The sequence below is a fragment of the Carassius auratus genome, unplaced genomic scaffold, assembly GCF_003368295.1.
Source record: "Carassius auratus strain Wakin unplaced genomic scaffold, ASM336829v1 scaf_tig00216060, whole genome shotgun sequence".
NCBI lineage: Eukaryota > Metazoa > Chordata > Actinopteri > Cypriniformes > Cyprinidae > Carassius > Carassius auratus.
Window position 1 is genome coordinate 84,574 of NW_020528388.1, and position 27,554 is coordinate 112,127.

At 36.3% G+C, this 27,554-nt stretch overlaps 2 protein-coding genes and 1 pseudogene across 3 annotated transcripts; all 3 read right to left on the minus strand.

Annotated features, from left to right (window-relative positions):
- Positions 1-1,120: 1,120 nt before the first annotated feature.
- LOC113096982 (zinc finger protein 658B-like) lies at positions 1,121-26,103 on the minus strand. Of its 2 annotated transcripts, none has more exons than XM_026262207.1 (2): positions 26,044-26,103; positions 1,121-3,843 (listed from the first exon to the last, which is right to left on the minus strand). In XM_026262207.1, the coding sequence occupies exon 2, from the start codon at positions 3,752-3,754 to the stop codon at positions 2,051-2,053; it is 1,704 nt and encodes a 567-aa protein (XP_026117992.1). In that variant the 5' UTR covers positions 3,755-3,843; positions 26,044-26,103; the 3' UTR covers positions 1,121-2,050. The 2 variants fall into 2 exon arrangements, with proteins under 2 accessions (XP_026117992.1, XP_026117991.1); XM_026262206.1 differs by lacking the exon at positions 26,044-26,103 and adding an exon at positions 5,170-5,481.
- LOC113096987 (uncharacterized) lies at positions 10,510-15,628 on the minus strand. Its single transcript, XM_026262211.1, has 7 exons — positions 15,217-15,628; positions 14,034-14,372; positions 12,886-13,212; positions 12,664-12,795; positions 12,050-12,385; positions 11,126-11,416; positions 10,510-11,002 (listed from the first exon to the last, which is right to left on the minus strand). Exons 1-7 carry the CDS (start codon positions 15,257-15,259, stop codon positions 10,935-10,937), a joined length of 1,536 nt encoding a protein of 511 aa, XP_026117996.1. The 5' UTR covers positions 15,260-15,628; the 3' UTR covers positions 10,510-10,934.
- LOC113096985 (zinc finger protein 271-like) lies at positions 19,969-26,284 on the minus strand (annotated as a pseudogene).
- Positions 26,285-27,554: the final 1,270 nt, after the last annotated feature.

The window sequence follows — 27,554 nt, forward strand, 5'->3', positions numbered from 1 at the left end:
TTCACCAAATTCGAATCAGATGATCTTCAGACTATGCTGACACAAATTTATGGATTTTGTGTCGATAGACAAAAAGGTTCTCGTTCACAGCGACGAATTTGAGGCACAATGACAAAATGACACTTGAGGCTTTGGCATATTAACACCACACCTTGTGTGTGTCATTGAAAAGTCAATTTTTTCCATTGTGTTAGGGAATGGGAAATGTTAGGGAATGGGAAAAGTGTTTTGTGAGTGCCGCTATCGAAAATGCACCTTGTCGCCATCTCTCCTTTGACGCGCTGTCAATGCTTCAAACACACAGGCAGCCTGTCTACTGTCAGTTGGAGGGGTGTGGTTAACTAATGCTAAGAAAATAGTCAAACCTACGTCATCAGGGAAGGTCCTCCAATGCAGAGAGGAGGGGCACTTTCAGATTTTGATTAAAGATTACGAAGCCAAAATACTTTTTTGTGTGGAATGACTTGCATGGATGAATTGTTCAACACAAAACGATCAATTTATGCAAACAAAGTTTTCAGTTGGACTTTAATACCATTAAAACCTTAATGATACCAATCCCTGCTTTTCAGTAGGATAGATCCATCTCATCAGTTTTAACTTTTCAGTAATTATTGATCACTTTTGCTTTAAATAATTACTGATTAAAAGATACCTTTTTATTAATACGATAGTTACATTTTATATTTTATCAACAATTTTTAATGTCTGCTGATTGTATTTGCATTAGGAAAATGTGTGCTTTTGGGGCTTTCGGTTTTAAATTTATAAATAAATCTGAATTGAAAGCCTTTTTTGCTTATATCTTTAAATAAACTTTGTATTTGCAGAAGCATTGGTTCAAAAAAATTTTTTATGAAATATCATAGGAACATTAGATCACCCACACACAACATACCCATAGTTTTACTGTAGTTTTAAGTGCAATCATTAAAGAGAGTTGTTCAAACCACATGATGCAGCTTTAATAATAAATTGTAGGTGTATTTTCTTAATCTGCTGAGTGGTACAGTCCAACATAAGGGATTTTTATTGTAATTTTTATTTTACATTCGAGCATTTTCGTGGTTTGGCTGACCTTGAGTCGCCGCTGCACTTGTCATATGACAACTATGCATTGTTCTTAATCACATAATGTTTATTTTAGGTTTCAGACATTCAAATACACATAAGTAATAGTAAAACAATACATTTAGAGTTTGTAAAATACAGATGTTTATGGAAGCAGCAATGACAAGACATTTAAGTATAATTTGCAAAGTGTTTTATTAATATCAGATACACATAGTGTAAGTGACTATAAAGTTACTTGTATTTCAGGAGAAATTTATGAATTTAACGTGCATTAAACCCAACTGACAAGACTCTGAACTGCAGCGTGAACAAACATTGCAGCACCCATCTCACGTTACAGATTGAGATCAAGATCATTTAGAATGGTTTTTAAATGACAAAACACATGTTTCACATAAAACTTGCGAATCAGAATATCAGATGGTTGATGTTATGTTGAGCAAGTTTATAAATTTTTTTAATTAAAAGGAAAAACAAAAAAGCGCTCTGGGGGGACCGCTAGAATATTTTAAACTCACCAGTTGAAGGGTTAATTTACCCAGCACCAAAAGCAGAAAAGTTAACATTAGAGCTGATCGATACAGTCTTTTGTAATTTATTAGGGCTTGTTTAATACCAGGGTACAAATATTCATCCAAAAGAAGCAAATGTGGATCAATTAGAATGCTACATGACAGTATATTTTGCATCTCCGTTTCCTAAACACATATCAAGCGGAAGAACGGTTCGTAAAAAGCTTCTACTTTCCCTTTATGTAAGAGTAAAAAAACTTCAAGTGACACATGTTCATGATAAGACAATTAAGCATAATATGAAATTCATGAGAAAGCACAATAATAATAAAAAAAAATTCACGGTTCCTTGACTTCACTATATTTGAGTTAATCTGAATCTCACAGTTGAATCTGCTGGTTTTGAAAAAGATTAAATGTATCCATTGGGATAATGATTCTTTGTCCTTTCGCTTGAAGATGATCTACTTACTGTGAATGTTTTTTGTATGTTTGTGTAGAGAGGATGATTGATTGAAACGCTTCCCACATTCAGTGCAGTGATAAGGTTTCTCTCCAGTGTGAATTCTCTCGTGTCTTTTCAGGTCTCTTGAAATACTGAATCTCTGGTCACAGTGTGAACACTTGTAAGGTTTCTCTCCAGTGTGAATCATCTCATGTGATTTCAGGTCTCCTAACCGACTGAATCTCTTTTCACAGTGTGAACACTTGTAAGGTTTCTCTCCAGTGTGAATCCTCTCATGCAGTTTTAAACTGGTCGCTGTAGTAAAAGTCTTTTCACACTCAAAGCACATGTACTCTCTCACACCAGTGTGAAGTTTCTGATGTACTTTTAAATTTTGGAGCTGTGAAAAACTCTTTTCACACAAATGACATGAATGTGGTTTCTCCTGTGTATGAACTCTCAGGTGATTCTTCAGAACTGAAGCCCACATAAATGTTTTGCCACACTGATCACATGTATAAGGTTTCTCTCCGGTGTGGACTCTCATGTGATCCTTAAGTCTAGCTGAGTTTGCAAAACTCTTTCCGCACTGATCACAAAAGTCCAGTTTCTCTCCTGTATGAACTCTCATATGTGTCTTAAGGTTTCCTTTTTGTCTGAAAGGCTTTCCGCACTGATCACATGTGTGCGGTTTTTCTCCAGTGTGGATGTTCATGTGTACCTTAAGGCTTGATGATTGTGTGAAACTCCTCCCACACTGATCACAAGTGTAAGGTTTCTCTCCAGTGTGAATCCTCTCATGCATTTTCAAATTGTTTGCTGTAGTAAAAGTCTTTTCACACTCAAAGCACATGTACTCTTCCACACCAGTATGCATTTTCTCATGCACTTTCAAAGTATTTAGACATGAAAAACTCTTTCTACACAAATGACATGAATGTGGTTTCTCCTGTGTATGAACTCTCAGGTGATTCTTCAGAACTGAAGCCCACATAAATGTTTTGCCGCACTGATCACATGTATAAGGTTTCTCTCCGGTGTGGACTCTCATGTGATCCTTAAGTCTAGCTGAGTTTGCAAAACTCTTCCCGCACTGCTCACAAATGACCAGTTTCTCTCCTGTATGAACTCTCATATGTGTCTTAAGGTTTCCTTTTTGTCTGAAAGGCTTTCCGCACTGTTCACATGTGTGCGGTTTCTCTCCCATGTGGATGTTCATGTGTACCTTAAGGCTTGATGATTGTGTGAAACTCCTCCCACACTGATCACAAGTGTACGGTTTCTCTCCAGTGTGAATCCTCTCATGCATTTTCAAATTGTTTGCTGTAGTAAAAGTCTTTTCACACTCAAAGCACATGTACTCTTCCACACCAGTATGCATTTTCTCATGCACTTTCAAAGTATTTAGACATGAAAAACTCTTTCCACACAAATGGCATGAATGTTGCTTCTCCTTTGTATGAACATTCAGGTGCTTCTTCAGGACTGAAACCCACTTAAATATTTTGCCGCATTGATCACATGCATGCGGTTTCTCTTCTGTGTGGTCGTTTATGTGATCGTTAAGGTTTGTTGATTCTCTAAAACTCTTCCCGCATTGATCACAAGTGAACGGTTTGTCTCCAGTGTGGATCCTCTCGTGTATTTTCAGATGTCCAGAAAGACTGAATCTCTGGTCACAAAGTGAATACTTAAATGGTTGCTCTCCGGTATGAAGTCTCATGTGAACATCAAGACTATATTTGCATGTCAAACTCTTTTCACACTGAGGACAGGTCAATTCTTCATTCTCCTCCTTTTCTTTGATCACCTCTAAAAAAAAAAAAGAATTTTATTTGCTTACAAAAAAATAAATTTGAAAAGACTGAACCCTGACGAATCAGCAGAACGTACACACATGATCAGAAAGTGCTTGAGTCGTTTGAGTACTAAACTAGTATTTTTTTCACACACAAGTTTATGTTAAACACACACGAGTTACAAAAACACAGTCTGTTGAGAAGTAGACAAACTAAAGCCCTATTCGCACAGGATTAGTTTTATCTGGGAACCTTGTGTGTTTTTAAAATCTGTCTCACAATATGGATTTTGCTATGGATACGTTGTATACATGAATAGTGGTAGACCGATATATCAGCCAATATCTGGCATTTTCAAATATCGGCATCGGCTGATACGTTTTTCTGCTTGGCCGGTGTGTTTTAGGTGGGACTTTTATTTTGACGGTGCTGAGAAAGGCAGGACCTGAGCCCACACACACTCTCTTGTTTGACTGAGGTTGTTAACAGTTCTGTCTGACATGAATATAAACTCGTGGTTCCAAATTATGCTGCGCTTTATGCATTTGCCCACCGTCATATTCATGTCATTTTCTCTGTGTGCCGCCAGGCTTTATTTGACAAATATGATTCACAATGCACACTAACTTCCCAGAATACTGAGTGCCCTGTTGGTTCCTTCCTTTTAATTATATTTTTATTAAATATTTATTTATTTTTGAAAAAAACTTTGTCATCTAAAGTACAAGTATGTTTATTTTTAATCCATTGTCAAATGATTTCGTATTTCTTAAGCATAATTAGTTTCGGCTTTTATATCGGCTATCGGCCCCCTGTTTTCCAAGATATCGGCATTGCCTGTCAAAAAATCTATATCGGTTTTTATAATTTTAATTTTTGGTAATTTTTGCATTTATATTGTTTTGTTCAATTTGGTATGCTTTGCAAATTTTAACATAAATGACGATTAAGAGCCGAGGCTGAACGTTTTTGTCCTCTGTGTGCAATGCCTACAATAATGTCAGAATGTATTGTTTTGTGAACAATTGCTTTAACTATTACACATCATAAACACAGACTCTTAGCAACCCACTACTCGGATCCAACCATATGTGGCTCTGTGCCATTATTTATATTATTTACTAGTACTTCTGATACTAGAGGTTTTATTATCAGTGAGCATCTTTATTTTTTTCTTAAGCCAATTTCTATAATAATTTATCTTTACATTTACATTAGTGTAATAGACTTCTTAATGCTGACTGACTACAACCATAAAATCTGATGCAATTATTTCAATTTCTGTTCTAATAACCTTATTGTTTTAGAGCATCATGAAGAATTAAGAATAAACAGGAACCTCTTTCTTCTTCAGTTTCTTCATGCTTCACTCTGAAGGGTTCTGGATCACTCGTGTTCTCTCTGCACTCTTCAGTTTCTTCATGCTTCACTCTGAAAGGTTCTGGATCACTCGTGTTCTCTCTGCACTCTTCAGTAAACTCTATCTTTACAGGTTTCTGATCTTCCTGCTGCTTCGAATGCATGTTTTCATTCGTGAATGATCTCGGGATGCTTTGAAAACTTAGAAAATCTTTTAAAACAACAGCTAGGAGCGCAGCTCTTCTTCTTCTCTTGTTCGGATCGTTTGAAAATAGAAATAAAAAACGCGCCATTCTGCCACCCAATGCTCTGGAGTGTGAATCGCACAGTTCAGCACTCAATTGTTGAGAGAGAGAGAGAGAGAGAGAGAGAGAGAGAGAGAAAGGGGGGATGGGGGCAAAGAATAAGGCAGAAAAAACACCTTTTACTTGTCTGTTTTAATACTGGTAATTCCTTACTGAAGGCTGCAGGATTGTGAGTAATGACTTGCTTTAGGAAGGGATTTTTTTTATTTATTTTGAGGTAGAAAGTTGTACTGTACTAATAAATAGGGTGATACAACTACTCATAAAAGCTTAATATGTACCACTGTATTTAGAAATATAAATCGGGAAACAAATACTATATTCAAGTTGATAGGCTATGTGGATATATTATTACAGTGACGCTAACATAACTTATTTTCTTTTTATTTATTTGGGAAAATTTCACATACTGTACATGAGAAGAAATGGTCAGGATCCAAGCCAAATTTCATTCATTTTCTTCAGGAGACTAAGGACTACTGCACCAATTTGGAAAACAATTTGGATTCTTTGGAATAAATCAAAAGAGAGGCAGGAGAGAGCAGGAGACAAAGTGAAGATGAGCAGAGTTTCCTTAATAACCATTTCTAGTGTCTGACCAGCACAAATTTAACTGAAGTGTTATTATTATAGAAGCGGCATCATCATCATCAGTCATCAGTCAACATCATATGACAACAAAATCTTGGAATGGAGACTTTCTCTGATCTCTACATGACTAAATGCATCATAGCTTACAACACAAGCTCAACTAACAGAAAAAATGAGTAAATAAATATTGATATCCCTATGCTTCTTTTAAACTAAAAATAGGAAAGTATGCTTTTAGTTTACTTTTTATGTGCTTCTCAGAAAGAGGCTTTATGTGCTTTACAGAAATATACTTAAAATGACATTTAAAGGTACAATTTGTAAGATATTTGCAGTAAAATATCCAAAAACCACTAGGGTTATATATTTTTTTCCAGCTGATTACTAACAATATCTCTAATGTTTTCAAAGAAAAAAAGAAAGTGACGTGACATTCAGCCAAGTATGGTGACCCATACTCAGAATTTGTGCTCTGCATTTAACTCATCCGAAGTGTACACACACACACACTGTGAACACACACCCGGAGCAGTGGGCAGCCATTTATGCTGCGGCGCCCAGGGAGCAGTTGGGGGTTTGATGACTTGCTCAAGGGCACCTAAGTCGTGGTATTGAAGGTGGAGAGAGAACTGTACATGCACTCCCCCCACCTACAATTCCTGCCGGCCCAAGACTCGAACTCAGAACCTTTCGATTGCGAGTCCGAGTCGCTAACCGTTAGGCCATGACTTCAAGTACTTGTAAATCATGAGAAAATTCCCGTTCTAAACAGTGACGCGGGGCAGTGCAGTCACCTGTCAATGACGTCAGTTACCCTTTGTTACCGCCTTTACTGACGTAGAAACCACATGACAACAGCGTCGTGGACAAATGCAGAAGTAGCTTCGCGATAAACTTCAACTAAAAGAGATGCCGATCTCGCTTGTGTATTACTCGACAGGTGAGTTGTTTTGATTCGTATATTTACAGAAAACGTATGCTTTTATAACGATCAACAAGATTAGTATTATGGGGCATACATGCCAAATGCGGGGCATCGCATCTCTATACCTGCGTGAGGACGGGTATGATCCATAGTCTAATCGCGTCTTTGCATTGACTTTGTATGTAATCTACTTGCGCAAATCGTTGAACTTGCGTTAAATCCATGATTTATCTTTCCGTCTGATTGATGGTCGTCAGCAGTTGGGTAGAAGACAACACATACCATCATTCCACGCTCCTTCATAGCGTCATCAAACCACGCGATTGTTATTGTTTTGGTAGTGCACCCTCTAGTGGCAGGTCCTACAACCTGTACCTTTAAGTATTCTTGACTTATACTTACAAAAGTCTAAATATATTTGAGCTATACTCCTAGAATCCATGTTTTTATTATTATACAGTAGAGGGCGCTAGTACACATATTCTGTACAGAATTTCCAAAAAACACAAGTTAAGAAGAATAAACTAACACATGTAATCTAACACAATCATCTGACATGAAACAGCATCAAAACTGTAACATTTTGGAATAAAATGTCGACCGATGAAGAGGTAATAATTACAGTCAAGCTTTGGGGAGTTGATCGACTCCATCTACGTTTTGATTATCATTCTTAATTCAGTCTTTTTTCAGCTTATTTATTTCTTTATTTTTTATGAAACTTACCCACATTAAAGTGTTTAAAAAAAACAATGGATGAATACAATGTTTTTGTTTACAAACAGATATTCTGTTCTTTCTATGGATTTTTTGTATGTTCAGATATTCATATAACAAAATATATACAAATAAAAACCTAAATAGGGACATAATAGTATACTTAAAGTATGATGTAAAGTTCACTTAAAGAACTTATAAGTACTTGCAGTATAAAACTACTAATCTAGTAGATTACTGAGACTATACTTCAAAGTGTAAAAAGTCTTTAATTAGTAAACTCTCAGTGTACCTTTATAATTGCAGTACAAGCTACAAACATAGAGGTAAACTAGTAGTGTACTCAAAGTTTGCAGAGATAAACAAGGTAAACACAGTAGTGTTTTAAGTGAAAAGTGTTTGCCTGTTCTTGTATCATCTTGACTCTCTGGAATTGGTTCAGATGTAGTAAACAATGTAGGTACATCTTTTCCAGTATTGATGTGATAGTTGTAGCACCACAGATCAGTTCACAGTGTCATCAAAGTGTCTTCAGTGTGGACAGAGAATGGTTTAGTTTGGGACTCAACACTCTCTGCTTGTTTCCGTGTCAGATATCACATCTTGTATAACCTGTTGCTTGTCATGTGCTCATGTAACTTTTTGTCAGTGTTCTTCATATTTTTCACTGACAGCAGAAATGTTGTTCGGCATAATTGTGGATGATGTCACAGTGGTGGGCGTGTCTTATCTCGTCAAACTGGACTGGTTGCCTGATACTCGTTGCCTCCATCAGTAACTTCTCCGTTTAACAGCGCAGTGGCGAAGCCAGGATGTTTTTATAGGGGTGGCCAAGTAAGGGCCAGCAACCAGTCTGGGGTGGCACAGAAATCTTCATTGTTTTATATAAAAAATGTGTTTGACTATAATGTAGGCATAATGGGCTATTTTAGTGCCTTAAACACAATTAATTTTTGTATTATTCCTCACCTCCAGGTATTTTAAAAAAGGGGCTCACTTTAACTTTATTGCTCATTCAGCTTCTCAAAACTTGTAAATGCTTGTTCTCCAACATTAATCATGGATGAGGCGTGCAATGATAAAAAAAAAAAAAAATGTGAAAAAGGCCAGAAATCAACATAACAGTAGAATTTGTTTATGCATTTAAATGGTTTAATTTTCGCATATTTTATAGTATAAGTGCACTGTACTATAAAATTAAATTACTAATAAAAAAATACAAATCAACTTACGTCTGATATTGTGATTACAGAATTACAGAATAGGTTATATTTCATTTGAACATCTATTTGAGATACGTGGTTTGCTGCTTATACACGCACAGTTTGCAGCTTTAATCGCCTTTTCTGTGATTTCATGACTTAGATGTAGACATCTTCAAGACTAAAAGACTTTAAACAGCCCTTTAATCACAGAGCAGATAAATAAGTCAAAGCTTGTTCTTGTGTTATAGTTACTTAAATCTAGGCTGTCACACTATATTTCACACACTGGTTGGCCAAAAATATAACATTAGCTCTACTGAACACACACATCTGCAAAAAAACACCCTAAGTCTTCAGTCCAGAAAATAGCTTTTCATATTTCATGGCGCAGCAGTTGATTCTGTTCCCCTCTGGAATTATTATTTCCCCTCGGGTTGCAAGGTCTGTGTAATAAACCCAACCAAATAGTTTATCAAACATTGCCCCAAAGTAGCCTAAATTGTGCCGCATGCAAATACACCAAACACACCTGGATGTAAGGAAAGCAAAAAGGGACAAATCTCTTGCTACACTGCAACATAGTAAAATGATTCTTACACTCCAGTTAATGTTCCGTTATTATTTTTCTTCATCTTGCAGTTGTTCCTTTGTTTTTGTCTTATGTCCGAGTTTTTGCAGTTTAATTTTTCCATTGCAAATTAGTGTAATCTGTCTATGCTGATGTCCAAATGCTGACGTTTCAATATAGAGCAACAATACATTTGAACTAATATTCTATGATTAATCTGTTTACCTTCTTACTGATACAGCGAAATATAGTTCATATAGATCAAACCTACATGAGGAAAACTCAAGGTATTTATCCATGTCTTAAAAAAAAGAGCAGAAATATTTAACTGCTGCTGCACCGGCGGTAATCTAACCTTCAATGCTTAAAGGGGGGGTGAAATGCTATGTCATGCATACTGAGTTTTTTACACTGTTAAAGAGTTGGATTCCCATGCTAAACATGGACAAAGTTTCAAAAATTAAGTTGTACGTTTGAAGGAGTATTTCTGTTCCAAAAATACTCCTTCCGGTTTGTCACAAGTTTCGGAAAGTTTTTTTCGAGTATGGCTCTGTGTGACGTTAGATGGAGCGGAATTTCCTTATATGGGTCCTGACGCACTTCTGCCGGAAGAGAGCACGCTCCCATATAGCACAGCACTGAGAGCATAACAGACTTCACTGATCAGAGCGAGAGCGTCGTGAAATGTCACAAAAGGAGTGTGTTTTTGGTTGCCAGGGCAAGACAACCCTGCACAGATTACCAAAAGAGAAACAGCATTAAGGGACCAGTATGGAGTTTATTTTTACAGAGCATCAACGGAGTTGTGCAAGTGTTTGTGTTTGTTCCCTGCATTTCTAAAATGCTTGTTTTACAAACAAAGCCCAGTTTGAAAAATCGGTAAAGACTATCTTTCTCTTATGAATTTAATAAAACTAAAGACTTTTTGGAGTTATGAAGGATGCAGTACTACTCTATAGGTACTCAAGATTAACAGGATATTGAGTGAAAACGAGTATTTCACCCCCCCTTTAACTTAGTTTGCAGGCTACTAAACTAGCCAGTGCAGTGTAGTTCGACTTTAAGCTGCTACTTAGTGCTAGATACATTTTTCCTACACATTCAGAGAGAACTAACTAAACATTGATTTACCATACATCTCAATCGACTGATTCCAGCACTTTTGTCGTTGCTACTCTGTGTGACCGTCCTCCTGTGTTTCACGGACCAGCAGCAGTAGGTGCAGCGCGCGCTCATCTCACGGGTCACCTGACCTGCATGGCCAAACGTCCGCTGAGCAGAAATCAGCTCTCTGTCTCCGTACGACCGTTACTGTGTTAGTAAAAAATGTAAAACTGGCCCTTAATCAGTTGATCAGCTGTCATCATTGATTGACAGCATTTCTCCTTTCTTGTGCTGACGAACTTGACCAACTAGCAGATCTGGGGTGGCCACCTAGAATTGATACTGTAACAGCGCCGTTACTACAGTCATCTGTTCATTCACTCCTTCAGCTGTGGCGTCTGAAAGACAATCAGAGAAATTAAAACAAGTGAAAGAAGCAGGTCATCTTTTTTGTTGACTTCAGAAGATAATCAGTGAATAAAGACTTACATTTTAGCTTTGTTTCTTTGTTTGTTACTCACCAGTGACAGTCACATCGAATCTTTTGAATGTGGTCTGTTCGCTGTTGATGATTTGCAGTTTAAAATGTCCAGAGTCTGTGAATCTGATGTTCGTGATGGTCAGCGATCCAGTCTTCGGGTTCAGATTCAGTCGGTCTCTGAATTGCTTACCATATGTCACCTTTCCTGAATCCCGTTTAACAACGAGACGGTTTTGAGCTCCAGACGTCCACACTATGAGATCATCCTTCTGAACCGCAGCAGAAGTCTGGAGAAGAGCAGACGCTCCCTCCTTCACTGACATCGACTCCACTTCACGTCACAGCAGCGCAGAAACAGAGGAATACAGGAAAACAAGCCACTGAATTAATTCTGTTTGCATTTTCAATATCTCATACATTTCTTGAGACTTTTGAACCGTAATACTGTAAACTATACAGGTAATCCTCTTGGACCAGCTGTATTATTTAGATAACATAAGTAATAGTCAAATACAAACAACCATTTTAATTAGATTAAAACCACTTATTTTCTCTTAATGAAATAAGCTACTTTGGTTACTACAGCTGCGTCATAAAATGTAGTTTTAACTGCAGACTTAAATCGATTAAAGTAGATGTAGCCTTAAGATAAATTAAAATTAAGTAATCGATATTGACAAGTCAGCCTGAATCTCTGACTATCTATGATTCCTGATCATGCTTTTTCTCACTTTCTGAATTATTTCTCCTTAAAATATGCATATTTATTCATGCAGTATTGCAGCTTTAATCTTCTAATTGTATAGGCTTTATTCTCATGACATTGGGAATACGTGGTCCTATACTTGCAAGCGATCTAAAGGAAATGTAATATTTGAGCACTCTGAGAATGTGTGTGTGTGTGTGTGAATGTGCTTCAGATCCTGGGCTCAGTAGCACACTGGAAGAGATGTGATATACTTACCTTTGACAGAAAGAATGAATCTCTTGTGTTTGGTTTTCATAGTGCTCCCGCTGATGTTTAGTTTATAGAGTCCAGAGTGAATGGTTCTGATGTTACTGATGGTGAGATCTCCAGTTCTTTCATCCAGCGTCAGTTTGCTCCAGAATCTCCCATCAGCACCCGCAAATGTAGATGTCCTTCTGCTCCCTCCAGTGATTTCAGCAATGCGATTGTTGTCTTCTTCATAGCACCACTCTATCGTTTCATTAGCATTTATTTCAGTGAGGCCAGTGCGTAGAGTTAGAGAATCTCCCTCCTTCACAGTCTCTTCTTTCTCTTCAGCTGGCACAGCTTCACCTAGAAACACAGAACAGAAATGTGTTCATGAGGGTCAAAGTCCCTGTCAGGAAAGTCATTCAGGTCATTCAAATAATTTAAAATCCTGTATTTGATGACCTTTATCGATCAGCAATCGGCTAATTTATTTATTAATGCAGGAGTAGAAGGCAAGTAGCTTGCCAAACTACAGTTTCAGAGGACTGGACTCTAAAATAAATGGATAAATGCGTGACTCAAAATAATTAAAACACAGTTTGGAGGAGATTAAAATCCTATTTAGAGAATATAATACTTACCCACTTGCTTTTTTAATGTAGAGATCCTGTGGCGATAGTGATTCACGACCAAAGCTGCAGCCACAAGCAGCAAAACAGGAACTAAAACACCAAAAATGATTCCTGCTATAGCACCGGAAGAAAGACCTGGATCTGGGACAGCGATAAAGAGAGACAGTCAATGTAATAATCTTAGAGGACTAGTAATACTGTATGCCTAGTCTAGCTCTTTCAGTTCCTCACCATTGACCGAAAGAAGGAATCGCTGTGAGCCCTCACGGCCTCTGATCTGGAGCTCATAGAGTCCAGCGTGTTCACTTCTGCTCTTCTTGATAGTCAGAGATCCGTTCTGATTCAGCTGCAGTTGATCTCTGAATCTCTCGTCAGCATTGTTCAATGAGGTTTCACCTGTTTCACTATCGATTTTAGCGAGGAGGATTCCTTTATCTCCAAACCTCCACAGCATCAGAGCATCTTTGTGTGTTTCAGCATCGATACGTAGAGTGATAGGATCTCCTTCTGTCACTGATACTGACACTGATTTCACTCCATCCATCTCACCAACCACACCTGCAAAACATTAACAAAATGTTTTACACAACACTTCCCATCATGAAAACCAAAATGGTGCAAAATCTGGAAACCCTCACTCAATAACTGCAAACGTGTGACCTGAAATCATGAAACCTGAATAACTATAACCACTATACACTATGTAAACATTTCGGATTGGTCTCTTTTTTTTGTCTGTTGTCTGACTCACAGCTTCAGTGTAGCTGGCCAAGAACACTGTTTATCAAAGTTCAACTACGCCACTGAATTAAATATTAATAAAAATGTAATTGAATCTTTTTATTTTACAGTTCTGACTTGTTCTCAAAATTGTAAAATATAAATTTGTAATTGCATGTTATAAAGCCATTATTGAGAGATAACAATGGGATAAAAAAATAGAACTGCAAGATAAAAACTTGCAATTGCGAGAAAAGTCAGAATTGTGCCATATTAACTCACAACTGAAAGAAACTTAGTCAGGTATGAGATATTAACTTAGGATTTAGGATTGCAAAATATAAATTCTCCAATGAGAGAAAAACAAAACTGTGATATTGTGAGATTTAATCTTGAAATTGTGTGAAAAATGTCAGAATTATGAGATCCAAACACGTAATTGTTAAGACAAATTCCGAATTGTGAAATATAAACTTAAAATTGTGCCAAAAAGAGTCTGAATTGTGAAATATAAACCTGCGATTGTGCCAAAAAGAGTCAGAATTGTGAAATATAAAAGTACAATTGGATCTCGGAATAGAATGCATAAGCAATGGAAAAAGTTTGGCCCAATGGTGGAAGAGCAGCTGAAGTTACAGTGAAAGACTTGAGATACTCACCCATGATAGTCACATCAAATGTCTTCGTCGTAGTCTTTTCTCTAGAGATGGTGAGTTTATACTGTCCCGAGTGTCTGATTCTGGTGTTTGTGATGGTGAGAGATCCTGTCTTTTGATCCACCTGCAATCTGCCACCGATTCCAGCATCATTGGTGACAAAAAATGTGGTCAAGTCATGCTTTCTCTTTATTTGAGATATGAGATAGTCTTTAGGTCCGAACATCCACAGTATTGTATCATCGTTCAGTAGTTCAGAAAGGTTAGTGTGTAGGGTGACTGAATCTCCCTCCATCACAGTCACTGACTCCGATTCATCATCCGTCTCTGTAGCAGACACACCTGGAAAACAAACACAACCGCTTTAATGACTACACACTAACTTCAGCAAACACATTCAGCTGAAATCACTGTGTAGCTGCTGAAAAGACAAACTGATTAGGAATTACTCTTCAGATTGTGAAGGGAAAAACTGAGAAAATAAAGACCATACACAACATAGCTAAGCAACTTAACAAGATAAAAGTATTTAAAAATGGAAATGCTGTCATTTGGTTCAGTATTTCATAGTATATGAAATCAAAGTTGCATGATTTCTTTTATGTTAACCATCACACACACACACAAACAAAACAAAACAACCTAGGTTCATAACAACTTGGACAACAAAATTTTTATTTTATCCTTAAATTGTTTTCAAAGATTGAAACTTGAAAATAAATATTGTGTCTCAATGCATTGTCAGAGTTTTCATCTTGTAGTATACAGAATTGAATACATAAATGAAAACAACCACAAAACATTAACTTATACCAATTGTTGACGGTTGCATTAACTGCCCAGACTACAATTTGGTAATATTTTTTCATGTTAGTTACATGAAGTTGTAGATTGGTTTGAGTTGAGTTGGAAAATTTAGATGGACTTTCCCTTGATGACTGCAAGCTTGTAAAACTAGTTCTTCATACAGTCTTAACATATAGTTTATGCAACTGGTATGTGGTCTTTCGTGTAGTTTCAATCGCATCTCGACTATTGAAGACAAAAATACTCTGTAAGTTTATCTCTATTAGATGTGTTACTTCTTCTGTCATAAATAGTCATTGACTAGAGAAATTATACAAACGTGCCTAAACATGACTAACTTAAACATGAAAATGAAACGAAATCGAGGTCCAAAACTTACCGTGAATGACTAATAAAAACACAAAGATCAACATGTTCCACATGCTGTTGTAGAGCTGTGAAGAAACTGAATGTATTTACGATGATCGATGAGATTTTAATGTTTCTGTCCGGCTGAATCGCTGTCGTCCTTCAGTAGCTCGCACTAGACAAGATCCTAAACTCAAAAGACAGTTTTGAAAAACAATCTTCAACGGAGAGACGTTAAAAGAGATAGGATAAAGACTTGTGAATGTGGATTAAAGAAGAACCAGTATAATTGTAGCCAGTATATAAAAATATATATATGTGTCCTAAAGGCGTGTCGCGATCGAGGCGCAGTTTCGAAAGCCCAATGGTGTCTGCACCTGCCCCTTTTCTTCCTCGAGGAGAGAGGAGGAAGTGCGCTTTTCCCCGAGCTCGTTCATTGATTATTATTATTATTATATTATAGTCCTAAATATGTTCCAGTTTGCGCACTTCCCTGTCAAAGAACTATATTTATCAAATCTCAGATCGCGCACTCATCCGCACTTTCGTGTTTTTCTCAGCTTGTGTTGGTGAGGTTATATGGTGCTGAACAAACAAACTACCTGGACTTGACTTTACGGCTAATGGACTGAAAACAAATATACCCTTATGAAAATTAACCATGGTTTTACTACAAATAAAACAAAAAACCATGGTTACTATAGTTAAACCATGGTAACCACAAATTAACTATGGTTTTGCTAAATTAACCATAGTTTAACCATGGTATTTGTAGTAAATCTGTGGTTATACAAATGGTAGTCAACACACCAAGAAACCATGGGTTACTACAGTTTTACTATAATAAAACCATGGTTATTTTTCGTAAGGGTAGTTATCCTGTGTCAAGTTTGATTCGTTAGCACTAACCAATTAAATAAACTAGATAAAGTTTAACTAAGTAGCATAATCTACTGTAGCCTACTTTATTGGAGGCATGTAAAAAACCTACAGTAAAAGTTGTTTCTAAATCTTCATCACAATCTCCCCATTGAATATACAGGTGTTGACTAGGCTAAATAATATGCGCATATATGCAAACTTTTGACAAGGCACTGCTTGTGAATGGGGTAAAGAAAATAACTAAAATTTAATACAGAACTTCCGCAGATAATGAGAGTCGTTCCTCCTGACATGAATATTATGCAGGTTAGCTTGTTTTGGTCAATATAGGAGAAATGTAAAGATTTCTTCTAAATTGACCATGACAAGCCAACCTTAACTATCTTAGTTCAGTTTTGGTGATTTTTGTTGATTCTGAAGAGTTATGGAGGCTATTCCAGTAACACCAAACTAATTAAAATGATTTATTTCCTTGTGCAAAGTAAAAAATAATGCTATCATTTGTAAACCTAAGCTTAAACAGGAGAATACAATGTGTTTCTAATTATGTGAGTTGCAATTATATCGCCATTTCAGAAAAAAGAGTTAAGAGTTTATATAGTTCGATGTCCACATGCTTAAGTATACATACATATATATATATATATATATATATATATATATATATATATATATATATATATATATATATATAAATTGTACCGAAGCTTAGCAGTGTTTCTGAGTTGAAAGAAGGCTGTTTTTATTATTGCAAAAGTGGGCACTTCAAAATACCGCAAACAACAAAACATATTCTAACCTTTGAGAAATTTTTTTATTTTTAATGTATTTTATAATGTTTCAATATATACATATTTAAAATATATTTCAGAAAAGTTGTGAGTAGTTGGCCGCTTCCAGAAAAATGAATGGGTCTCTATGGGCCTCTACTGGGTTTTTATGCTCATTACACTATTCTTTCAAAAAGATGATTTCTACAAGTTTTTGTCTCGAACCAGCAGATAGCATAATTCAACATCAAACACCTAGATCAATTCCCAGAAACAACTTAAATCAAATTTAGATACTCTTTTTTTTTTTTTTTTTTTTGCAAAAATGTTATATTTCACATGCAAGCTAATGGTGTAGTTGAGGATTTTTGTGGTAAATAGGTACAAAAGTACTTTATATCTCCCAAAACAAGGCTAACAATAGTAATAGTGTGTAATTAGATATTGAAGATTTGTCATCATGTGTTTCTTTTCATTGGTTGTTTCTTCTATATTGTTTTGTAAAAATTGCACTGTTCTTTTTCTTCTATTTATCTTGAGCTGTGCTTTATTTTGTGAATTAATAAGTGATCATTATTACCATTTTCTTTTTTTTCTCTCTTTCTTTTGAAAGAAACTGTACTGTTTTTATTTCGAGATTGATGTGCATTAATTGATTGTTTAATGTTATGGGGTGACTGTAGTTTTATAACTGGAGCTGTGATGATTCTGGTGTGTGTAGGCGTGAGTGTGTTTATGCACAAGTGTAAGGGAACGGTGACTTGCCTTTTTGTGGATTTTATTCCCTGCTATCATGCTTCCTGCACTCTGAATTCAGACGTCTGAGGCTATTCAGATCACTATTCTTGGATTTCTTTATATTGTATAACTACTTAACTGTTTAGAATTTGCTCGTCTCCTCTGTGCTTATTTTTAATAAATTTATATTTTCTTTTATATATACACGTCTCCTGCTTACTCACTGTGAATGAACCTGTGTTGCCTTAAGAGCAAATTTGTATAGTCCCTGGTTAAACTCCAGGGTGCTATAATCGCTAGGTGTTCAATCTCTAAAACCCTTGGTCTTCTGCCACAACCGCATAAAACTTTATTCAGATTTAGAGTGGATTTTTATTATGGCCAGCCTAAGGCACATGTGCAATAATCATGCTGTCTAATCAGCATCTTGATATGCCACACCTGTGAGGTGGATGGATTATCTCGGCAAAGGAGAAGTGCTCACGAACACAGATTTAGACAGATTTGTGAACAATATTTGAGAGAAATAGGCCTTTTGTGTACATAGAAAAAAGATCTTTGAGTTAGTCTCATGAAAAATTGGGGCAAAAACAAAAGTGTTGTGTTCATAATTTTGTTCAGTGTAATAAAAAGCAATATGGTGGTGTGGCGGCTTAACTTCTGTGATATCATGACCAATCCAGTTCTGTTATAGATCAATGTGGTGTAAACTTATAATAATGTATTACTACTGTCATGTGGACTTAACAGACACATGCACACAGTGGCCATAAAGTCCTCAAGACACTTGAGATTTTAGCCCCAGGGTTTGTTTAATACGAGGTTCAGATACTCATTACTTCTTACAAGAGAAGCAAATAATGATCAGTTGCAAAGCTAAATGACAGTATTTCTTCGATTTGTGTTTTCTGAAAACAACATGTGGAAGAATAACTAGTCACTTAAAAAAACATCAGTGAAAAATAAAAATAAATAAATAAAATAAATCTGTTGCACTTAATTAGCACCTCTTCAGCTTCGTGAACAAAAACAGTTTGTAAAAAAAACTTTTACTTTCCTGAAAGAGACAGGAAACTACAAATGATGCATATGCATTTTAAGACATTTGAACATAATATGAACCTCGCAAGAAAGCAAAATGATATAATGTATATCGTGAAGAAAATTATACACAATAATAATACAACTTTTTGACATTGTTCTGTGGGAGGAATTCCATCCTGTTGATTAAACCTCACAGTTGAATCTGCAGGTTTTGAATATAAGGATAAACTTTTTAAATGGCTGCCCACTGCTCCGGGTGTGTATTCACAGTGTGTGTGTGTTCACTACTCTGTGTGTGTGCACTTTGGATGGGTTCTGTCACGAAAACAAATTCCTCGTATGTGTAAACATACCTGGCAATAAAGCTCATTCTGATTCTGATTCTGATTAAATGCAGAGCACAAATTCTGAGTATGGGTCACCATACTTGGCTGAATGTCACTTCACTTTATTCGCTGTGAAACTTTATATATTTCTTTATATATACATAACTTCTCATGTTTGGTTAGGACAGCTTTCTCATCAACATCAGATCTGAAAGTGCTGGATCTGAAGATGATCTAGTCACTGTAATGATTTCACAATGATTTCACTGTGTAGATTAGATGAATCAGTGAAATGAAATCCCCTCATTCAGTGCAGTGATACGGTTTCTCTCCAGTGTGGATCCTGTCGAAGAGATCCCAACCTGCAAAAAGTCATTTCAGGGAGGTATCCCGAAGACCCCCCCCAAAAAGGAAGGAAATACATCTCAGCTGTAGTCACCTTCTCAGTGAGACTTTGCCTATGTGAATGGGAGAACTTCCCTGCGCTTAGCCTCCCTAGCATGTTGTGGTCCCTAAAAGATATGGCATAAAATATTATTTCTATAAGCTATAGGCCTATGTAATTATTTGTTAATTATGTTTAAATATGTAGATTACTTTTACTATTTATATAAACTGCTTATACAATTTATGTAAACTGCTTTTATTTATTTTCCATTGCAACTTTAAACAGGTCTAAAGAGTTTGTTGTTTTCATGTAGCCTTGGCAACTAGCCTGAATAATATGCAGATGAAATTAAACTTGTCAACTCACCTCAACATGCCTTTTGCAATCATTTAACCTGCCATGGGCAATGCTTGAGCAAGACTGTCATTATGTTTTACATATATAAGACAGGGGTACACTTTCGTGTAGTCTGCCGTAAAATGTGTCTTGTACTTTTTTTTTTTTTGGCACTTTCCCTCTGTCATGGTGCTCCTGTTTCTAGAGAGACATAACTGATTAATTTTGTTCGGGAAAAGAGATAAAAGCCCGCCCACACTGACAATTGATTGGTTGATTTGCAGAAACCGGCCAATCAGGATGCTCTCTGTCTGACATGCGCTTCGCACACACGCACATTAGCACACACACGCAAGGTCTCTCGCTCCCTCTCCCTCTCTGCCGTGCGCGCGCTACACGGTTTGAAACACAGTATCTGTTTCGCATGCGCACTTTTGCTTGCTCGGTCTAGATTCCGGGAGATTTTAACTAATTTGCGGGTCTCAGGGAGCCGCCTTCAATATGCGGGAGACTCCCGGAACTTCCGGGAGACTTGGGATGTCTGCTCTCGTGTATTTTCAGGTTTCCTAACACCCTGAATCTCTTGTCACAGTGTGAACACTTATAAGGTTTCTCTCCAGTGTGAATCCTCTCATGTGTTTTCAGGTCTCCTGACCGACTGAATCTCTTGTCACAGTGTGAACACTTATAAGGTTTCTCTCCAGTGTGAATCCTCTTGTGTATTTTCAGACTTCCTGCATGAGTGAATCTTTTGTCACAGTGTGAACACTTATAAGGTTTCTCTCTAGTGTGAATCCTCTCGTGTATTTTCAGGTCTCCTGGCCAACTGAATCTCGTCACAGTGTGAACACTTATAAGGTTTCTCTCCAGTGTGAATCGTCTCGTGCAGTTTTAAACTGTATGCCGAAGTAAAAGTCTTTTCACACTCAAAGCACATGTACTCTCTCACACCAGTATGCGTTTTCTGATGTACTTTTAAATATTGTAAACGTGAAAAACTCTTTTCACACAATTGACATGAATGTGGCTTTTCCTTTGAATGAACTTTCAAGTGTTTCTTCAGGTCAGGAGCTCTCAAAAATGTTTTGCCGCATTGATCACAAGCAAACAGTTTCTCTCCAGTGTGGATGTTCATGTGTACATTAAGGCTTGATGATCGTGTAAAACTCTTCCCGCATTTATCACAAGCAAATGGTTTCTCTCCAGTATGAACTCTCATATGTCTGGAAAGGCTCCCTTTTTTTGTGAAACCCTTCCCGCACTGATCACATGTGTACGGTCTTTCGCCAGTGTGGATTCTTTCGTGTGTTTTCAGGTCTCCTGAATGATTTAATCTCATGTCACAGTGTGAACACTTGTACCGTTTCTTACCAGTGTGAATCCTCTCATGCGTTTTCAGAATTGATAAAAAACTGAATCTCTTGTCACAGTGTGAACACTTGTAAGGTTTTCCTCCAGTGTGGATCCTCTCATGCCGTTTTAAACAGTTTGCTGTTGTAAAAGTCTTTTTACACTCAAAGCACATGTACTCTTTAACATCAGCATGCATTTTCTGATGTTTTTTAAAATAGCTCAGTGATGAAAAACTGTTTCCACACAATTCACATGAATGTGGTTTCTCCTTTTTATGAAGTTTCTGATGCTTCTTTAGGGCTAAAGCACAAACAAACATTTTACCACATTGATTACAAGGGAACGGTTTCTCTCCAGTGTGGATCCTCTCGTGTATTTTCATGTCTCTTGACTGACTGAATCTCTTGTCACAGTGTGAACACTTGTACAGTTTTTCTCCAGTGTGAACTCTCATATGAACATCAAGACCATATTTGTTTCTGAGACTCTTTCCACACTGAGTGCAGGTGAAAGATTTCTTGTCTCTTTTCTTTAAATCTTTCTGTTTGGTCTGAGGGCAACTCAAAAGTTTTTTTCTAGTTTTGGCATGATTTTTCTCTTCAACTTCACTTGATTCTTCACTCTTTTGGTTCTCTTCAATCAGCTCTGAAATAAATAAAAAAGAAATAAAAAAATTGTCAAACCTGATGTGAAGTAGATAGTTGCGATGCAGAGTGTAGATAATCCTGATGTATTTTTTATAAACTTAAAACTACTTTCTTAACCATTGTTCATTGTTCAGGGGCCTGTTTCACAAATTAGGTTAAGAGAAAACTCTGAGTATGTTAACCCTGAAATGAGGGAAACTTTAGGTTTTCGGTTTCAGAATGGGAGGTTTGTCAAACCCGAGAAAGCAAGATAAATCAAGCCTGAGTTTCTGAAAGAGAGGTAACTTATACTCAGAGTCAGTTACCATGGTAACTTACACTGTGAACCTAACCTGGTCAGGAGCAGGTTTTCTTCGATAAACCCAGAGTTTCTTTCGGTCTCCTCCCCCTTTTTAAAAACTTCATTGATTACCGCTGGAAAAATGCTCTTCTTACTAATAGTTTTTTCTTCTTTCTTCTTCTTTTCTTCTTCTTGTAGGCACTAATGTTTTGGGCAGAGAAAACTAGCTTGATTGATTGTATTAGAGTCTGGCTTTTGCTGACATTAGAATTTATTTTCAATAAAAATGAACAAAATGTTCTAAAAGTGGAAGTTAAGTGCCTAACGAGTGTTTAATAATGACAAATGTAATCATTTACAATCTGTTATTATTGCATCCTGTTAATGTATAACAATAGTGAGGTGCAAATGTATCTGCCAGTATAAAGTATAACTAGCATCTAATTATTATTTACACTTGGCCTGTTGCAAAGAACTGCTACTTTTACATGGTGAATAGAATACATCACGATTTTCACTGTACATTTTTTCTGTAAATAGCATCTAGAGCTACTTGCACTTAGCCTACTGTAAACAGGATCTATCGCAAAGAAAGTATGTTAAATAAACTTAGTGAAAACAGCCACTGCCGTATTTTTCTTAATCTCTTGGCATATCATTTGTAAAATAAGAAAAATGCATATATATATATAAGTCAACTCAGAGTTCAAGTTTAAACTCAGAGTTGGTTGAACCTCATTAGTGAAACGGGCCCCAGATTCACTACCCTTTCGTTATGTTCTGGATGAAAACATCCACTCAATTGAACTGTTGTAAAAATGTATCTAAAAATGTATATAAAAACGTACTTTTTTTCCATGAATCTATTAATCAACCTCAGTCCTGATCAAAACTACCAAATTTTAAAAATCCAAGATTTTATCTCTTTAATTGCCAAGTTCATGAATTTCACTGATTAGAGAAAAAAAACTTATTTTTTACTTTTTATTACAGTCTAAGGCATGTCAAAGATTTGTAACAACATTGGCTTTGATGCATTTTTAGTTTTTGTGCAGCATTAGATTTACAATTTTTCCCCCATTACAAAGAATTCTTTTGATTGCAAAGCCATGACACCATAAAACAATGCATTCTTTATGGTTGGTGGTTTTCCCTTTTGGGAAGAAAAAAGCTTAGTTTCTGACTTGTATATTAAGCTACATGGAGTATAACAGCATATCATATTGTGTGTGTGTGTGAGAGAGAGACCTTTGACCTTACCTTGATGTATTTGAGGAAAATCTAAATGTACACCTCAGCTCTCAGAACAACATGGAGTAAACAAAAGTGTATTTATGCACCTGCTGCCTTTTAATGGTGGTGATAAGTATAGACTAAACAAAAGCAAAGTATGTGGATTTAAACACTTGCATGCCATCCTGCTGGTCATTTGATGGTGAGAAGAGCAGCAAGCAACACGAGAAAGGGCTTGACTTATACCAAAGTTTTAGAGATGATTATGCAGCTTGAACCCTCCAGCGAGCTGCAGTTTATTTGAAGTTGGTATTGCATTTTGTTTCATAATAAATTATGTTCTTATATCTGATGCAAAGTAGATTTTTTTACAGAAAAATCTAAAAGTGTCACTTTACCATCAAGAAAAGACCAGCACTTCACACATAAGCCATCTCTGCTCCTCACCATCAAAAGGCAGCAGGTGCATAAATACACTTACTTTGTTATTGTTTACTCTATGTAGTACTAAGAGCTGAGGTGCATATTTGGATTTTTTCAGATACATTAAGGTAAGTGCACAAAGGTCTCTCTCACACCCTCTCTTTCTCTCTCTCTCACACACACACAACCACACACACACAATATAATATGCTGTTATACTCAGGGCCGGCGCAAGCTCAAATGCCGCTCTAGGCGGAGCGCGATCGTGCCGCTCCCACCTCACATTCACAATCAGGGATCCTTAAGATGCATGTAAACAATTTTATTATTTTTTTTATCTATGAAATTATACTAAAATAAAAACGTGCAAGCATGTTTTCAGAGGGTTTTTTTTCATTCTGCAAAAAGGTGAAAAAGGTAGGCTACACAATGCAACAGCTGCATATAATTTCTGTTTTATAGGCTAATAGATAGTGTACAGAATAAAATGTAACATATTCACACAACTTTTTAGCTCACAAAACTGGAGGTTTCGATTTTTTCTTGGCTGATACACACATTCACACACCTAATTTCGGAAGCGTGCACGTCGGGCTTTCGCTGCAGCAAATGCTTTGATTGCGTCCTCGAGTTTAACTTGTACTTCTGAGATAATTTTTATCAGTTTAAGCTTTGAGAAACTGCGTTCTCCAGATCTCACAGTGACGGGGAGAGTGAGAAACACTCTCAATGCTACAAAAACATTTGGAAATTAGTTTTCCATCCCTTTTTCACAGATGAATTTAAGCGCATCCAGTGGTTTAGATGCAGCAACCAGGCATCTGCCCAAAGCAGTCAGCTATTGACCTACTAAGGGCGCTGCCGGGCGGGAATTTTTATTCGAAATGTAAAGTTTTTTTATTTAGCCTATAGCTACTAAAAAATTCTGTTGAAGTGCGATAATTGTAACCTAATGTGAAACAAACAAATAAATTAATAATTCTCTCTCTTTCTCTCTCCCTCTCCCCCTCTCTCTCTCTCTTGCCGCCCTGGCTGAGCCTAGTTCGCCTATAGGCACGCGCCGACCCTGGTTATACTCCATATAATTCCATATACAAGCCAGAAACTAAGCCTTTTGTAGCACAGGCCTATCTAAAGGGTTAATGATCCCACCTAGTGATCAACTGTAAAAAGAACAAATGTTACCTTTTCCCAACAGGTAAAACCACCAACAATCAAGAATCTTTCACACACACAAACACTAAAATTTGCTGTTATACTCCATATTACTCCATATACAAGCCAGAAACTAAGCCTTTTGTAGCACAGGCCTATCTAAAGGGTTGATGGTCCCACCTAGTGATCAACTGTAAAAATATTTTTTTTTACCTCTTGCAAAAATGGAAATCCACAAACAATGCATGATTTTATGGTGTCATGGCTTGAGGGAGAAAATATTGAATTCTAATTTTGCACAAAAACTAACAATGCATCAAAGCCAATGTTGTTACAAATCTTTGACATGCCCAATACTGTGATAAAAGGTAAAAAAAAATATCCAGTCCACAATCACTTTTTTATTGAAAATGTCATTTTGTGTTTTTTTTTTTTTTTTCTCAAATCAGTGACATCATTAATGAACTTGGTAATTAAAGAGTTAAAATATTGGATTTCTTTTTAACATTTGGTAGTTTTGATCAGGACTGGGGTTGATTAATAGATTTCTGCTAAAAAAAATTGAAAAAAATATTTATCTGATACATTTTTACAGCAGTTTAATTTAGTGGATGTTTTAATCCACAAAATAAACCAAAAGGATAGTGAATTTGCCCACAGTGTTTGACCATTTTCATTTCCCAAAATATGTGTCAAAATAAGATTTGTCACCAAAAATCATTCCATTTGCTCAAACACAGAGAAAGTTGTGGCCAAAATAAGACTCAACTTGACCCCCTAGTGAACAACGCATAAGGGTTAAAACATTATAGGCACAAATCCCATGTTTCTATAGGGAGAACTAATACATTTGTTTGCAGGGGTAAGCAATTGTTCATGTCACATCAAACAAAATCTAAATGTGCTTGAAGCTTTATAACCAACCATCAGCCTCATTAATGAAGAATCAATAATAATCACCAACCTGTTTGTTCTTGAGTATGTTCAGTGTGCTTTGGATCTCCCATCTTCTCTCTGTCCTCTTTAATAAACTCACTCTTTGCAAGTTTCACCTCTTTCTGATGATTTGATTCTCCTGTAAACTAATGGGAATATCGCAGCATTTATTACTGAATTGCTGAAAGTGCGATTTGCTGTGAGAGTAGATTCACCGAATGTGAATGTTACAGTTTAACTGAAAGTGATTGTAATGTTATATAAACAGAAAGAGTACCACAAACCAAATTTGTAATGCTTTTTATGTTTTACAACATTGATAACGAGAATTAAGAATAAACAGCAACCTCTTTCTTCTTCTTCAGTTTCTTCATGCTTGAGTCTGAAGGGTTCTGGATCACTCGTGTTCTCTCTGTACTATTCAGTAAACTCTATCTTTACAGGTTTCTGTTATTACTGTTGCTTTGAATGCTTTCATTCACTGTTTTCACTCGTGAATGATCTAAAATGCTTTTGTCTCAAATCTTTACTTTTAAAGCAGTAGTTCGGAGCGCGTCTCTTCTTTTCTTCTTGTTCTTTTTCTTTGTTGGTTTTAATGGCGGTTGGCATGCAACTTCAAGGTGCATCACCGACACCTGCTGGTTAGGAGCGTGGACTAAGCTTTCAAAAACCTTTTACTAAGACTTCCTAAACACTTTTTTATTTTGGTACTGTTTTAAATGTTACGGTTTTTTTTTTATTCTCATAAAAGCACACTGTAAAGGTGGTTGCTGAAGGATTGCGTGGAACAGATTTGGGGGTAAAGCGTTTTATATTATCTAATTACTTTTCCTGGTAACGCAGTAAAGTAATGAGTTACATTTTAAATGTATGTAAGTGTATTACAATTACTTATGTCAATAAAATTACGTAACTTTTGTAACAAATGCAGTGTTAATAATCTTGAAGAAAAAAAAGTGTTTTGCGCGTTATAGGCCCTTTAATAAATCAATGCGAGCTAAAACGCAGACGAGTAGACGCAATTAAAGATTGTATTTAAATTCATATGAATCATATTTAAAAATGTTGCACTTTAAATATTTTAGTATGGCATTATAGTTTGGGAAAATTTCATAAAGTGAATGTGTACCAGGTTATGTCACAGTAACACTAAAACGAGTAAATATATAAATTACTCATAGAATAGATCCGCTGCATTAAGCCGCGTCATCATCAATGCGCGTGCACATTATGAGAGCTGAGCTCATACGGAAGAGAATGTACCTGTTGGTTTCATGCAGATTATATTATAACAGAGTATTTGTTTTAGACTTGACTTACTTCATTTAATAGAGACACTTCAAGCTTTCTTTCATTTTAGTGACGTTTCTGGAAGATATTCACGGAGACTGAATGCAAAAAGCTCACCCTATTTGTTTTCTTTATTCTACAAAAAAAGAAGTTTTGGTAGATTTTAGGAGTGTGGGCTATAAATATAACAGGCTACTTATGCATTTTTTCAGTCAATATTATATTAATAGAAGAACTAGTTTGTGTAGTGATAATACACTGCTTTGTAGTGTATTTTTTTTAAACCTGAAAGTAAAGTAATTTGTAATCTGATTACTTTTTTAAATGCAGTAATCAGTAATGTATTCAAATTACAGTTTTAAAGAAGTAATAAGTAAATTGCAGTGGGTTCGTTTTTTGACTTAAAGGGATAGTTCGCCCAAAAATGAAAACTCTTTCATTTACTCACACTTATATTGTTACACACCTGCATATATATCTTCTGCTCAACATAAAGGATGATATTTTGAAGAACGTGGGAAACAGAACATTTCAATGGGGCACCATTACTTCCTCATAATTATATTAA

Excerpts from the sequence above, each read along its gene's own strand:
- LOC113096982 (XM_026262206.1), bottom strand. The coding sequence starts at position 5,353 with ATGCATTCGAAGCAGCAGGAAGATCAGAAACCTGTAAAGATAGAGTTT. Across the intron at positions 3,844-5,169 it reads AGAAACTGAAGAAGAAAGAG|AGGTGATCAAAGAAAAGGAG; the intron begins GTTCCTGTTTAT and ends TTTTTTTTTTAG.
- LOC113096987 (XM_026262211.1), bottom strand. The coding sequence starts at position 15,259 with ATGTGGAACATGTTGATCTTTGTGTTTTTATTAGTCATTCACG. Across the intron at positions 13,213-14,033 it reads ATTTGATGTGACTATCATGG|GTGTGGTTGGTGAGATGGAT; the intron begins GTGAGTATCTCA and ends AATGTTTTGCAG. Across the intron at positions 12,386-12,663 it reads TACATTAAAAAAGCAAGTGG|GTGAAGCTGTGCCAGCTGAA; the intron begins GTAAGTATTATA and ends CTGTGTTTCTAG.